The sequence below is a fragment of the Lagopus leucura genome, unplaced genomic scaffold, assembly GCF_019238085.1.
Source record: "Lagopus leucura isolate 7727_CA_CO unplaced genomic scaffold, USGS_WTPT01 Super-Scaffold_100012, whole genome shotgun sequence".
Classification (NCBI taxonomy): Eukaryota; Metazoa; Chordata; class Aves; order Galliformes; family Phasianidae; genus Lagopus; species Lagopus leucura.
Genome location: NW_024962267.1, coordinates 932,961 through 948,826, shown reverse-complemented (window position 1 = coordinate 948,826; position 15,866 = coordinate 932,961). Strand labels below are relative to the sequence as shown.

The window sequence follows — 15,866 nt, the reverse complement described above, 5'->3', positions numbered from 1 at the left end:
TATATATATATATATATATATATATATATATATATAAAAAAAAAAAGGTAAAAAATAAATTCTAATGTAACTATTTATTCTCTAACAAACCTGAGGGTTATAGGTTTAGTGGTGACTTTTACAGTCCATGATAGGGTGCCTGAGTAAGTATGGTCAAATCTGAGCTTTCATTGTTAGATAAATGTAGTATTGAGCCAGATTTACCAAGTTTACACATTAAGAAAGGACAGAATATTTTGATGAAATTTCAATTTAAAAAGAAGTGAGGAGAGTAATACAGTGGACCATGAGGATTAGATTAGCAGCCTGAAGAAGTTGCTAAATATCCTGGAAGGTACTGCAGGAGGAAATGAATGTATTTTTCCCTTCTAAAGTTACCACATATCAGCTGACTGGTCTCATTCTGAGCTGCTTCAGCCATTACAGAGAATTAATGTCATCTGTAGTTTCTTTTAACAGTGACTTAATAACTAATCATGTTGAACATCACATTTAGATCCAGGAGGATGAAATAGAATTTGTCTTCTTTACAGAATACTCTCGAAGGAGGATTTCAGACAACTGTAGAATACAGAGTTATGTCAAACATGTCTGACTGTGGCTTCCTATTCTCTGTTGGAACTGCAAATACTGCAGTCGTCTGTTTAAATACCTAAATATTTCTGGATTCCTAATAGTCTGGAGGAACTATAAATTTATTTTGTGGTTACAAACTTTGCAAGTGAAAGAGAGACAGGAAGTAACTATAGAGATGGAATTTTGTTTGTACATTCCACTTTGGCTACTGCTTAACCGAAAGGATGTGGTGATCTGGAAAGATTAATTATTAAATATTATATAGATACAAACAGACTATATCTCTGCATAATAATTCAGCGAAGACAAATGTCATCTATAATACTGAGAAGATTGAAAGATATAATTTAACTCTGACTTGCTAAATTTCTAGTTATTTCACTTTAATGAAACTTTCAAAAATATGGTATCTGGTTTCGTTTTACACGTGGAAGTGTATCAAAATGTGAAAATCTCTCAAAGGTTATACTGGATATTTTTTTTTTATTTTTTATATTTTGGTCTTGTAGAGGATAGTATGGGGGAAGTATTTAGCTGTAGTGATAATACAATTTCTGAGAGTCTAAGAAGAGCAGTATGGGCAATGTCAATATTGTAATTGCAGATGACTGCAAAACTAGTGACATTTTTTTGACATTTCTCCAAGTTATGAATATGCTTTGTGACTTACCTTGATATGATAACCCAACTCAAAGCTGTTCAGAAAGGTTCTTTTCCCATGTAGACTGGTGCAACTGGTCCTGTTCTTCAGCAGCATTAGCAAGGAATAAAATACCTCTTTATGCCTGAAAAGCAGGAACACAACCACAAGAAGCATTATTTTTTTCTTGTGTTATTTTTAATGAACATCCAGAACCCTGACTCATCAGTGTTCCTGTTCCCATTACACTCTTGACCGAGGCCTGAGACTAAGCCCTTGCGTCTTGATGTTGCAGGGAATACAGTACTGTCTGCAAGCTGGCTGTCTGAAAACAGTAACCACTTTCGTTTTGTCAAGTCATCTAATTACTGTGTGGCAATGGCTGCTAAATAAGATACGTATAAATATTCATTGTAGATACATAAGTTAAAATAAGTACAGGTAATTAATAAACACAGAAACCACAATACTTTCTGATTTTTATCTACACGTGATTTAATCTGGCAGAAGAACGTAATGTATATGAATTCACATGTTATGGAACAAGCTAAGAGGATTTTCAAGTCTGAAACAAGAGTTCTGTTGGGCTACCCACATCCAGCCATTAAAGGGAGTATTCCAGATAATGCAAGCTAAATTTAACAGTGCTTAATGTTGTTATATTTTTAATATAGCTAAAATTTCTCCTGTCTGTGCTTTGTTAAATTCTCCCATAGAACAAACTGGACACTATAGAAGGTATCTTCCTAGAACCAGTGATGATTAATAGGTGTTTACAGGCTTTTAATGCCAGTTTTATATGTGTACATAGGATATGCTGAAATGCATTTAATTATGACCATGGAATATTAAAAAACAAAGTTACACTGTGAAGCAAAGTAACCAGTTCAGTGCACAATATTATTCTGCATTTTCTGAATTTATTTATTTTTTTGTAATATGCAAGAGAAATACAGAGTGGCACCCTGTAGTTGAGTGAAAATGGACCACCAAGCATTAAAATAAGATGGTGAGGCAATAAAGGGAAGAAAGCAAAGTCGAAATTTGGTCATTTTCAAAACCTGCCATTTTTGTGGTTGGCTTCATTGTTGTCTCTGGTTATCTTTTTTGTGATTTCACAGAGAAAAGAAGCACAACAAAAACTTGTGGAGCCTACTGACTACGATCCAAATTGCTGTTTATATAGTACTGCAAATGTGTAAAGTACTTTTCTTGTGGGGATCTATTCTGTGAACAGAGATTTCAAGTACTATTATTGAACTAGGCTTTAGTTACAGAAAGAATCGGCAACAATTACAGCGAACAATTAAAACTGCTGCTCCCAATTAAAGCAGTGAAATGTATCTTTAGTTGCTTAGAAACAAGCATTCAAAACTAAAGTTAAGCAAATGAAGTTGTGTTCGCATTCAGGTTTTTTTTTGTTTTTTTTTTTTTTTTTTTTTTGTTGTTTTTGTTTTTTTTTTTTTTCAATCCATGGGTAGGAATTCGGATAGGAGTAGACATATCTTGAAAATAATTAGCAGTCATAATAAATTATCACAGAATATTAAGTAAGCAAGGGTGAGATGGTGTGCAGAGTAAAGTTTAAATTAGAGCTGTAAAAATTAGAGCACTGATGAGATATTTGTGGTGTTGCTTTTCTAAAAATTCCTATTAAGCTGAGAGAAGGAATAAGGAGATTTTACCAGATAAAGCTATCAAACAGGATTGTAAATTTAAGCCTCCTTTACACACAGCTATGGAAATAGATTTTTATCATGGATTTCTTTAGCTGATAGACATTCATTTAGAGAATTTAAACTGGAAGCTGATAATAAGTAGTCATCACTTGGTATAAATATAAGTAGGTATGTATCCTCTGAAATTTTCTGTGCACTTTTAAAGGTTTTGCTATCTTCTGTGCTTGTCATTAATGTATCAAGGATCAGTAACATACTATCATGGAACTAACAGGAGGAATTAACTTCTTATTGAACTTTTGGGGATATTTTCTGGACACATTGCTACCTCAGAGTTTATACTGATAGGTTTTTACTCATGGATTGGCATTTGGTTTTATTTCTCATGACAGTTTTCTTCTGCGTTAGTGCAGACAAGGATAGTGTTAGAAGTCAACCTGACATGTGTATTCTACAGTAAGTAATAGTCACATATCTGAAAAAAGAAGGGATTATCATTAGAAAGTACCAAAGGAGAGAATATGAAGAAACATTTCCCAGGAAGTGAGTGTGATGTTAGCTGAGAGGGAGGTTGTAATGAGGAAGTGATGGAGCATATGAAACCTGAGGGCAGTGAGTCATTTTGATTATCTGGCTGTGTTGTGAGAACTCTGAAGGAGCAAACAGGGGAAGTGGCAGAAATCTAGGAGGCTCCTTGTGACATCTCCTCTACCTCTGATAACCATGACAAAATCTGCCTTAACTTCAAAGAAGATAAATTATCAAGCCTTGAAAGCTGACAAATTTGAAAAATGCCTTTCTTTTCTTGTGTCTTGGAGATTAAACATTTTGAATAATCTTTGCCTAGAGAACTTTATGCTATTTCTTTTTATAGTTGTTTTGTTTATTACATTTTTATAATACTTTTTTTTTTTTCTTCTCCATTTCTGTGCATTTAGCAATTCAGCATTTCCCTCTTCAGAGCTGATTGCCCTTACTTTTTGTTTGGAACCCTTGCTCTAGTTTAAAGTGCTTTCATCTTTAAAATAAACAGACAAAGAAAAGCCACAAAACCAGCTGAATTTTTGTGCATTTTTAATGTAGCTGTCTGATCTAGCTGGAAATCAAATGTCAGAGCACCTGTTTTCTCTAGGGAATCATTGTCAATGTGCCCTTAAAGCATTGATTAAAAAGTTGAAGCTTGGGCTCAGTTGTTCATTACTTTTCAACATTGATCCTTTGTAGCCTTGTCTGTTTATTTCATTCAGCTACTAAGAAATATATGTGGATGAGGATCCTTTTGGTGTTCTCATATCCATCTTCTAGCATGAACTGATGAGGCTTTTTTAGATTTGACAGTAAAGGTTTGTATGGACCTGCTGTTTGAATTTCTGCTGAATACTTATGGATCTTTATTAAAATAGTTTTCTCTGCTCATAAGTTCAAACAAGTCCAAGAAACCTATGCTTTAAGAAAACTTTGATTTGCCATTTGTAAGTAAGAGGCTTTCCTTGTAGTCCCAAGGTATACAAGTAAATATATCTCAACAAATAAATTTCTGGGTGAACTTAATTAAACTAACTAGTTCCTAATTTCGTACCTCTAAAGGAGAATCCTTCAGATGGTGAAGAGCATTAACACAGAATTTTTCTCTCTTCTGTGCTGTTTGCATGATTCCAGGATTATGCCATCCTCACTCTTCTTCGGTACTTAAATATACGCAGTTGTCTTAGTTTCAGCTGTGATGGAATTGTTTTCTTCAGAGCATCTGGTATGATGTTATGTTTTGGTTCAGGGAGAAAACCATCATTGACAACACACTGATGTTTATAGTTGCCTGCAAAGCAGTGTTGTGTAGAGCCAAGGCCATTCTCAGCAAGGGTCCCAAGGAGCTGGGAGGGAACAGAATGAGGACAGCTGACTTAAACATGCCAAGGGGATATCCCATACCATATGACATCATGTGAAAAGAGTTCTGAAGGAGATGGGAGTGCGTCTCACTCTTCTGCTGTTTGATGGGCTAGCTGGACACTGGCTATGGGCTGATGAGCAATTCCTTGTGCATCCAACTTATATATACACACACACACACATATATATATATATACACACATATATATTGTCAGGACTATTTTCCTTTTATCTATCTTGGTAAATAGCTTTCTCTAAACATATGAGTTCTACATTGCTGTTTGTTGTTTTTTTTTTCTTCATTTTCTCCCTCATCTCACTGACAGGGGGGAGTGAGCAAATGATTCTGTGGTGCTGAACCACCTACTGGGTTAAACCACAACAGTAAGTTGGTCAGAAGGTAATGCCTCCTATTTGTTTCTGTGGAAACTATAGCAGATAAAAAAGAGCACAATAACACTATGTGATAGAGCAAATTCTCAGCTAAAACACTAAAAATCTGCACCAGCAGAAATGAACCATGTCGGTTTTACCACTGATGAAATGTATACCACCTCACTGTGCTCACATCCACTGTGGGGTCTCCATAAATGTTCAATGAGTGTCAATAAATGTCAGTGGATGCCATTTTTTCTGCATGGAGGAATTCAGTTCCACCCCTCTGCCTCATTCACGCTTCCATGTCAGGCACTACTGTGTCAGATTGCCCCTATAACCATCTGTTCCACTGCAACAACATGTAATTGAATGTTGGTGTGAAGGTTCAGTCTCTTCTGCCATCCCACCAACATTCACCTCTGACAGCAACATAATAAAATAGGAGGTATTGCTTTCAGAGCAGCCTGTGTAGATAAGAGGAAATATTTAACTAAGTAACGATTTTTTTTAAAAGTTTCACGTAACAGCATTGCTTTAACAGAAGGTTTTTGTCTCATTCTAAGTTGTCACCACAGCTGATGGTCCTAGAGCTCTTACACTGGATGATTACTTGAATGGAAATTTTCAGTATAAAACATATTTTCCGTACTGGGTGTCAGGTAAGTAATTTTTTTTTCTCTGAGGTACATAAGCATTTTTAGTATGTGTTTTCTGACACATACTAAGAAATATACTTTTCTTCCAGCTTTACTCCAAATAAATGCTAAAAATAAAATTCAACAATTTGCTACTCAAAACTCAAGGTTAAATTTACACCTCTGTCAGGGATTCTAGAAATTCCTAGTATTCAATGTTGCAACAGAAATATTTGAGTTAAGCATAAACTATCATTTTACAGAGCCATTTGTTGCTGTATTTCTTTTACTGTCATACTCAATACATCATGGTAAAGAAATTTGTCAATGTGTCAGTCATGTTTTAAGGAATTTCCCTTTTTTGTGCTTGTCACAGCATTTCTTCACTTGCTATTAATTATAATTGAGGTAGCCTGTATTGCAGGCCCTGTTTTTGTTTCCAGTATTACTTAGTACTGCAGGAAGCCAACCTGTTCTTATCTCTTATATATGGAAATACAAACACTGCTAAAATTTTGAGTTCCAAAGCAATGCATAGGAAGTAAGGATGAGTTTCTAATCAAGTTCCTTAACACAGGAGATAAAGACACAAAGTTAGTTGCTGCTGATGTATGTGTCAATGTGTGTCCAAAATACTACTCTTGTTATCACTGAACTGCAGCAGCACCAGAAGGTTTTGGTAGGTTGGATTACATTCTAGTACTTGCAGTACTACACTCATATCTGTGCATTGCCTCAAGCAGTTATTATTTTATCAGTAGAAGCAAAAAAAAAAAAAAAAAAACAACAAAAAAACAAAAACAAAAACCAAATTCCCATTTACATGGAGTCTTATCAAGTTAGTTTAAACCCACAATTTTAGAACTGAACCGAAGCCCTCCAGGACGTTGCTAACAGCAGTTTTAGTTTCACAGTTAGCAATTTGAAGTATGTAGACATGACTTATGTGATTTAAAAATTAGGTCACCATTTGTTAGAATTCTGTATGAATTCTGAAGTATGTAGGCAGCATACCACCTAAACCTGATATTCACATTCTCTCTTTATAACTTCCTCACTTAGGCTTATCTTCCGTCTTAACAGTCACAAAACTCACACAAAAGTCATGCCATAAATTCCATAGATAGTCATGCCTACAGCATTCCATATGCCTACTTTTCTTCTGAAGCAGGGAGCTGAAATTGAATAACTTTTTATAAGGGGCCTGAGATAACCACAAATGCTTTTACTCAAATCACGTAAGCGTTTGCTAAATGTCCAAGAGTGATCTAGTTTCCTCCCTAATGAAAACCTTATACAATGTTTCAGACTGCTTTTAAATTGTTACTCTCTCTCTCTCTTAAGCTACATCCAGCATGCAATTCCTTATCTCTATTTATAGCAATGAGAATTATGAAGTGGAACTAAAATTCTCATCTTCAGATCCTACCAAACTGTGGCTCATGTCTTGAGCACAGGTAGGATTAAATTCAGTTCTCATTGGAGGCCACTCACCTTCATTATGTAGGATCATTGCAATGTGAGTAAGAGCAGTTATTTACATACTGACAGTTACATGGTATTGCTATTACATCTAAAATCTATAAAAATGAGAATATTCTGGTAAAATTATAAGCAAGGATGTTGAACGTTTTCATAATAGCTTTTATATTGTGATGCTGGGATATGATGGATCTGTCCCTAGTATTCTTGATCATGTACTATTGAGAATAAAATCTGGCATTTTATAATGAAGCTAACTAGCTGATTCTGTATGCAATGTATGATCTTGAGAACATAATTAAGAAACCTTCTTCAACTGTTAAAACTTGGCATCATTAGTAGAAAACTTCTCCTCTGTGCGTTTGTAGATACTTAAAGAGATTTGCTCAAAATCTACTTACTGACAAGGGTAGTGAATAATTTGGTAAACAGGTCTGTTCTATTTTATCTTCTTTGTGAAGTAACAGCCCATTTATCTTGGTTTTTAAGATAGTGAATATCTTCACCAGAATCCAGAAGATGATATTATTCTTTTCAACGTTGACATGAACTACGTAACTACCATTATGACCAACAGCACAATGGTATGTATCTTTTCAACTAATAAAAAGGCAGTAAAATGCAGTTGTGCTCCAAGTATCTCTTTAAAAGTAATCAAATTAAAACTTGACAAATCAATTCATAGTGTTTGCTAGAATCTAATATACATCTTAACCTTTCAGAAACAAGTTAATGCTTCAAATTATGTGATATCATCAGACAAATACTTCATAGCTTTGGAGAGCAACTATTCAAAGGTAATTATTTTATATGTTGCTTAATGAAATGTTTGATTTCATTCAGTATGTGTGGTTACTATGCATGAATTTTTTTCAGTCTTTTCTTGAGTAAAGTGAAAGGCTGTGAAAGCCATCTGATGATTGTTACTTAAATCATCTTTTTTTCCAATTTAATTTTTTTTTTTCTTGCTTAATTTTTGCAGCTGTGGAGATATTCTTATACTGCATCATACCACATTTATGATCTTATATATGGGTAAGGCGTGGTATTTTTTACGAAGAGCTATGGTGATGCTCTGTAAAAATATACTTGCAAGCAATTCATTGAAAAATTCTATAGCAATGTGACTATCTGCTGCTTGGCTTTTACTTGAAACTGTCACTTGTTTACTTGATTATTGTTATCTATTATTTTTGAAAAATCAAAAGATTTCTTGCCTCTGAGAAAATTCTACAGTCCATTCATCTACTCATCCAAATATGTGGATTGCTTTATACTTCATACCCTAAAACTTTGACTGCTCAAGATTCTCACCTTCTTTTTTTTTTCATTGCATAGTTTTATCCCACCCTTTTTGGCTGCTATAGTCCACTTCAGTATCACACCAGCTGTCTCCTTCCCTTTTCTTTTTTCTTAATTCATCAATTTTTTTTATTAATTCAATCTTCAGCTTTCCTAAAAATCTCACATGTCCTTCAGTGAACTTGTAAAGTCTTGGGTTCCCCAGAAACTTTCAGCTCCTGCCATGGCATTTGGTCTCTTTCCCAAGATCTTCCCCAGACCATTCTTCTTTTGCTTTCTACTAAAGGCCATCTGCTTTCCCATTCATGTTTTTATGCCAGAAGTCACAGAATGACTAAAAGCTTCTTAGTTCTGAGCAGGGACTGCACTAAGCTACATTCTTGGAAAACTCTTGGCTCAAGGTGACAGAATTACTACTAGCTTAAGTGAGTAGAGAGTTACTGCATGTGGCTCTGTGGATCCTTAATAGATGCTCAAACTCTGCTGTTGAACTTGCTTCTGCATGTTATAACCTGGGAAATACAATGTGATCACTGAGTTCTTGCCTCCTTGATTGTTGAGGCTTGCTGAAACTACAATGCAAATAGTAGATTGAGGAAATGCCTGCAGATGCTCGTGCAGTTTTTAGAAAGGGATAAGACTGCCTTCTTAGAACGCTGAGTGTATTTTCTAAGGCTTCAGCTGCACCAGCACTCAGTTACACATTGTGCACACAATTACAATGTTGCATGCCTCACTGCCTACATTAATTTTGCTTTGTTTATGAAACAAAAATATAGCCCTTCAAGAGTTTTATATGAATGTACAGTGTAATGATGCATTTGTACTGTTAACATAAAGCCATTTCAACCTCTTTCCCTTTTTTTAGTGGTTTTGTAACAGAAAATCAGCTTCCACATAAAATTCAGTATATATCCTGGTCACCCGTTGGACATAAATTGGTCAGTAAAGATAAGAAGGCTAGAAGACTTTTATTTGCCTTTTGGTTATTGTTTCATTAGGCCATATTTTGACAAGCCTATTTGTATCAAACTTATTTATGAACAAGAATGATTTTAAAAAATCAAACAGTTTTTCATTTGTGAAATTTTAACTTCACTCTTTTCAATGTAAGAATCTGCATTCTTAATGGCAGTATGTATTTTACTTAGCTAGTCAGTCTTGTATCAAGCATCGACAAAGTAACTGTGTAAAGGATTAAATACAGTTTTCAGGGCCTGAAAAATAATTAGTTTGTCTTTGACACCATATAACATATGAATTTAATATGGATATTTAAAGATCTCATATTTAAAATGTGGTCTCAAATTTTATTAAAAAATCTCTATTGTTGTTGTTATTATTATTATTACTTAATAGTTCAAATTATTTTATTTCTTACTAATTCTTATGGACCTGTTGACTATAGTAGAAAGTTTACAAATGTTCATTCTTGGAATATTGATGCAAGAAATATACTTTAAGCATCATACTAATTTCAGAAAACTCACAAGAAATAACAATTCAAATGGAAAAAAAATATATATATTTTTTATATAGGAGAGTCCTATATTTCATTAGAGAGTCATAGTTGAATGTAGAATTTGTCCTATAAGAAAAAAATTATTTACAGAAGTACTTGTTCTTGCAGTATTTGCAAAGGTTTTAATACAGTTATTCAAAAAAAAAAATTGACTGCAAAAAATCTGACAACCCCTCTTTTTGATGCATGTACTCATAAAAAATTTCTTATCTTTAGGCATATGTTTACCAAAATAATATCTATTTGAAACAAAGTCCAAGAGAGGCACCAATTCAGCTAACTAGTGATGGAAAAGAAAATGAAATATTTAATGGGATACCTGATTGGGTCTATGAAGGTAAGTTAATCTTGAAAGGCAACAACATGTGAAATCTACATTACTAAATTCTCATAATCCTTTCTAAATCATTGATTAAATGGTTTTAGAGCCCTAAGAATTACTTTATTTATTCCATATAAGGATTTCTTGGAACCAGTAAGTACTTCTTATTCTGGGGAGAGAGAATGAGAAAGGAGTCACATTTATTGAAACTGTTTTAAGTGATGTATACTAATCACTACGTACTTTTTAATGTCTTTTAGTAAGGGGCCAGGGGGCATTCAAATGTGAAGGTGGCAAATTCAAACTAGAATATTTTTTCTTTCACATAATATAGCTAGTCCCTTTCTATATCATGTGTTGTTGTTAACCGTGCCATCTTTGTACATCTGAGCACTGCTCATGAGCTTTCAAGGCAAATCCAAGGCAAAATTCCAAGGCAAATTGGATAAAATAGTGAAGAATGTTACTGAAAGTATGGAATCATAGGATCATAGAATCATCAAGGTTGGAAAATACTTCTAAGATCATCCAGTCCAACTGTTAACCTGTCACAAATATTTCCCACTAAACCATGTCTCACAGTAACCTTTCCTGGGACCAAGGTCAGGCTGACAGGCCTGTAGTTCCCTGGATCCTCTTCGTGATTTGTCATGTAGTTGGGAGTCATCTTGGCAAGCTTCCAGTCCTCTGGGACCTAACTTGTTGCCTAGGAACTCTGATAGGTGATGGAAAGCAGCTTGGCTATCATTTCTGTCAGCTCCCTCAGCACCCTTGGGTAGATGCTATCCAGCCCCATGGACTCGTAGCAGTCCAGGTGAAGTATTAAGTCTCTGACAGTTTACACCTGAAGGACAGGGGGTTTATTCTTCTCCCCATCCAAGACTTCCAGGTCAGTGCACAGGGTACCCCAAGAATAACTAGTCCAACTTTTAAAGATAGATGTAAATAAGGCTTTGAGAACCTAAGCCTTTTCCTTATCCTCAGTGGTCACACTCCCTGCCACGTCTAGTGAAGGATGGATAGAAAGTAAGAGATGGAAATTGGCATCACAAATGGATTAGAAGGCAGAGTTAATCTTTCCACAGTCAGTGAGAGAGGAGTGCTGGGGTATAAGCAAGCTGTGAAGGGCTTTATAGGCAGGAGAAGCATGATTTGCTCAATGCTTTAAAAAAGGGAGAATTAGAGAGGCTTACCAGAGAAGAGTTACAGAGTCACAGGCATTGTTTACATCCAGAGGGTAGTGTGAGACATTGGCAGAGAAATAGAATTAGATCTTGTTTTGGACAGGAGAAGAATCAGAGCTATAGAGAAGGAGAGAGGTGGAAATTTATATACAGTGAGACTTTGCAGATGTATGTTTTGGCAATGAAATTTATAATCTGGGGGAAAAATAAGCTGGAGAAGGGGTAAGATGGATTCTTCAAAGCTTTTAAGGAAATGTATATTGGTAGAATCTGCCAAAACAGCAGAACTTGGAAATGTATGCTGCAGCTTTTTTTTTAAAAAAAAAAAAAAATAAGGTAATACTATCATTAAGAATAATCTATCTATCTTAGAATCTATCTCTATCTCTATGGCTAGATGTAAATTACCTGCCAATGACTGCATTTTGCATTCATTCTGTGTAAGCAAAATCCTGAGTATTTAGTTACCGAAACTATGTCAGAACTTTACAAATTGTTATCCTCATTCTACTATGTAGGTAATGGTTGACAATTAAGCTTTAGGGAAAATTTAAAGGTTGGTTGATTATTTGGCACTTCAATGCATAAAATAATAAACTCGTGCACTTGAATAATCCAAGTGAGTTAAATGCAGTTTGTACATGTTTTGGGAGTTCTCAAGGCCTTTCACATATGAGATGTATAGCAATAGGTTTGATGTACATCTTGTTATCTATCTAGTATAACTCTTTTTGCATGTCTAGGCTGGTAAGGGTAAAATGATAAAATAGATTAGAAGATAGATTAATTGCACTGAGAAACTATTATGAACAATTTCTTTTTTCTCAGAGGAAATGCTAGCGACAAAATATGCATTGTGGTGGTCTCCAAGTGGAAAATACTTAGCATATGTACAGTTTAATGATTCTGACATACCAGTAATTGAATATTCATATTTTGGTGAGGAACAGTACCCAAGAAAAATAATTATCCCATATCCCAAGGTATGTTTATCATTCTTTGACTTTCTGTTGAGAAATATGTTATAATAACTATAAAATTAGTTGTGCTTAAAAAATGTTTGTATTACAGTGCTTAAATACATTGTGGCCTAAATTAATGAATGAAAGCAAACGTAAGCCAAATTATAAAAAGATATAGGCACACTCAAAACTATACATATTAAATAGTGTTAGTGAAATAAACAGAATTCCTCATGTAAGTAAAAGGTATATAGGAAAGAGCATGTTTGCATGGTCAAGCCTTTTTTTCAATTCAGTTTACTTTCTGTGATGTATTAACTGTGGAGTTGTTATTTTCCAATACGGTATGTCAACTAGGAGACATTTTTTAAATTGTTTTTGTGAAATAAAAGGTATGACAGATTCAGTTTATTTGCAGGCTTCATAGTGTGCTTTGTTCTCAAGGGCTTGGGATTCTACCAGTTTTTTAGTGCCAAATTTAAGGCAAGAACCTCTTGGTTTTGCCTTTTTCACCATGTACAAACTCTATGACTCATCATCTTTGTATGACTACGAGTGATCATGTTAATGGGTTTTAACAAGGTCTCATTTGTCAGCCAAGTTTTGTTGCAAAATGTAGGGTGTACTGCAGAGATCCACACTGCAAATACAACTCTGGTTCACATCAAGCATTACGTTTTAGTACAGAAAGGCACAGAATTGGACTGTTCAAAAGGTTTTCTTCTTTATTTATATAATAGAGCAAAATTAAATAACTACTTCTGTAGGGTCACGTACAAGGTCTTATAAGATCACATTTGAAATGTGGTACTCAACTGAATAAATATTTTGTATCCTATTTTCTATCCCACAAAAGCTGTTGTCATTTTCCTAGATCTGAATTTTATCTACATTTGAATAACCTCATACATTTTTTTTTGAAGGCTGGTGCTAAAAATCCTACTGTTAAAGTGTTTATTGTAGACACTATTAACATTGAAGCATTTGGTCCTAAAGAGGTTCCAGTTCCTGCAGTGATCGCATCAAGGTATTGTGCCCTCAAAATATGTCATCAGAGTATTTTAAAAAACTTTTTGTCTGCTTGTTTTATATGCTTGAAACTCTGAATTGTTTTGTTAACAGTGGAGTGCCATATTAATCTCACAGATACATCAGAAGATGTGTATATATATATATATATATATATATATATACATTGATTATGTGTGCTCATATGATATATTGTTACAAAGAACAAAAAAAATTCCTGATAGAAGATTTGCTGTTGTCTTCCACAGAGAAAAATAGGGTTTATAGCCTGTAGCAATTTTTCTGTGTTCCTGCTCTTTAATAATCATTCTTTCTCTTTCATTTATTTTTTTAGTGATCATTATTTTACTTGGCTTACTTGGGTAACAGATAATCGAGTTGGTGTGCAGTGGCTAAAGAGAATCCAGAATTTTTCAGTCTTAGCTATTTGTGACTTCAAAGAAAATTCAAATACTTGGGTCTGTCCAGAGGTAATAAATTTGGAAATATATATGTTGCTGGAATTAGCATGTGCTACTTTCTGTTGAATTGTCCTATTTTAACATCTACTCATTGTGCACAAATTGCTCTGATTTACTCAAAAAGTATATTTAATATTTCAATGACTTTAGGAAAGTAATTTTATTTTCCAGTGTTTGATCACATTCATCTTTCAGCTAATAAAGATAACCTCTTCAATATTGTAAATGCTGTTTGAAGGAAGAATGAAAAAATTCTAATGGCAACAGCAGGAAAAATCACCAAAATATATTTTTAGTGAGGTTCAAGTAACAATCAAAGCAATAAAAATAACAAGAGTGTATTGACTAGCTTTCAAAATTGTTGCTCAGTTCCTTCTTGCCTCTTCATTTTCAAAGTGGAATCATATAGCATACTTGATTATAATCTTCTGTATAACTTGTATGTTATAGTCTTATGGTTTGTTGACATAGCCTTTCCAAGTTGAAAATACTTATTCCTCTATAATAAAACAATAGTTGAAAATTTGAAAGGAAGCTGAGCTCCTGTTCTTTCAAAGCTTTTATTGATTCCACGGAGAAATAACTAGAGTTCATCAGGACAAAATATATATTTATGGCAGTATTTGATGTCTTTCTTAAGTCATTGCTCCTGTATACGAGTACATTAATGCTGATTCTATATCTTACCTCAAAATCATTTGCATTTTAATAATTGTTAAAACATAGTATTAAAGAGTATAAAAAATAAATAAAGAAATCTAGAATTTTAGCACAATTCACCAAACAACTTAAAGCAAGTAACCAGTTTAATTTGTGTCAGTAGGACTATATATGTGTTTAAAATTTAGCATGTGCTTAATTGCTTTGCTGGAACCAGACCAGAACAATTAATATCTTGCAGGACTGTGTTCATGATCCTTGTTTAATTGCATTTCTCCATGAAACTTTATTTATGGAATCACTACTGACGTTTCTATAATTCTATATTTATACAGTGATACAATGCTTTTATCACATTAAAGTTTGCACAAATGGCCAATTGGAGGAGTGTGAACAGATGGGAGTGCTGCATTAGCTCTATTTGCTGTTAGGAAGTGTATCTCTGTGTGTTTACATCAGCAAAAGTAGTTTTCTTGTTGATTTCAGATTAAATTGAGACTAATGTACAATAAATGTACTAGGCTTTATGTACTTGAAATTAATAACAAAATATAATCCACAGGATGTTCCTAAAGTGCTGATTCATCAAAAATATTCATGTGTTCAAGTTCTTTTTGTTGTGAATAAACCAGAGAAACAACTATGACTTCAGTGGAATTATTTCTGTGAGTTAAAGCTAGGCATGTAAATATGTGTTTGTAAAACTGGGGTTTACTATAAATATGCCAAGTCTCTAAATTCTGCAAATGCTTTAATAACAGAAAAATCCCACAGAGGCCATGGAACGACTCATATGAGGAAAGTTAAATATATTCTTTACGTATTATGTAATCAGGATGTGAACCTTAATTTGAACTAAGACAAATCTATGGTGCAGATATAAAATAATACTTCTGTTTTTTCTTATCTTAATAAGAAAAAAGTCCATCTACTAAATGAATGGCTCATTGGAGCCCTTGCAAAGTACTAAACAAAATTCTAAGGAGCAAGCACCTACAATGCTTGCTTGAATAAGCCAGTTTGCAGGGTGTAGGGTTGGAAGGGAAAAAGTAAAATTCTGACTGTTAATAAGATTTTGTTGAGAACAACACATATAAAACATATTCTTTAGAAGCAAAATTGCTGACCTTAATTTTTTCTGTGA

At 34.0% G+C, this 15,866-nt stretch overlaps 1 protein-coding gene across 4 annotated transcripts in view; it reads left to right on the top strand.

The window, feature by feature from the left end:
- The window catches only part of LOC122181899 (fibroblast activation protein alpha), a 39,722-nt gene that overhangs the window by 3,056 nt on the left and 20,800 nt on the right, over positions 1-15,866 (top strand). For 3 of the 4 annotated variants that reach the window (XR_006179618.1, XR_006179619.1, XM_042874747.1), the window contains exons 3-11: positions 5,727-5,822; positions 7,770-7,864; positions 8,003-8,077; positions 8,263-8,315; positions 9,451-9,523; positions 10,321-10,441; positions 12,439-12,593; positions 13,496-13,599; positions 13,936-14,071. Coding sequence is in view for 2 of the 4 variants with exons in the window: in XM_042874747.1 (XP_042730681.1) it covers positions 5,727-5,822; positions 7,770-7,864; positions 8,003-8,077; positions 8,263-8,315; positions 9,451-9,523; positions 10,321-10,441; positions 12,439-12,593; positions 13,496-13,599; positions 13,936-14,071 (908 nt within the window). In the remaining 2 variants the exon portion in view is untranslated. The remainder of the gene's footprint in view (positions 1-5,726; positions 5,823-7,769; positions 7,865-8,002; positions 8,078-8,262; positions 8,316-9,450; positions 9,524-10,320; positions 10,442-12,438; positions 12,594-13,495; positions 13,600-13,935; positions 14,072-15,866) is intronic. The other variant, XM_042874749.1, reaches the window with a different exon arrangement.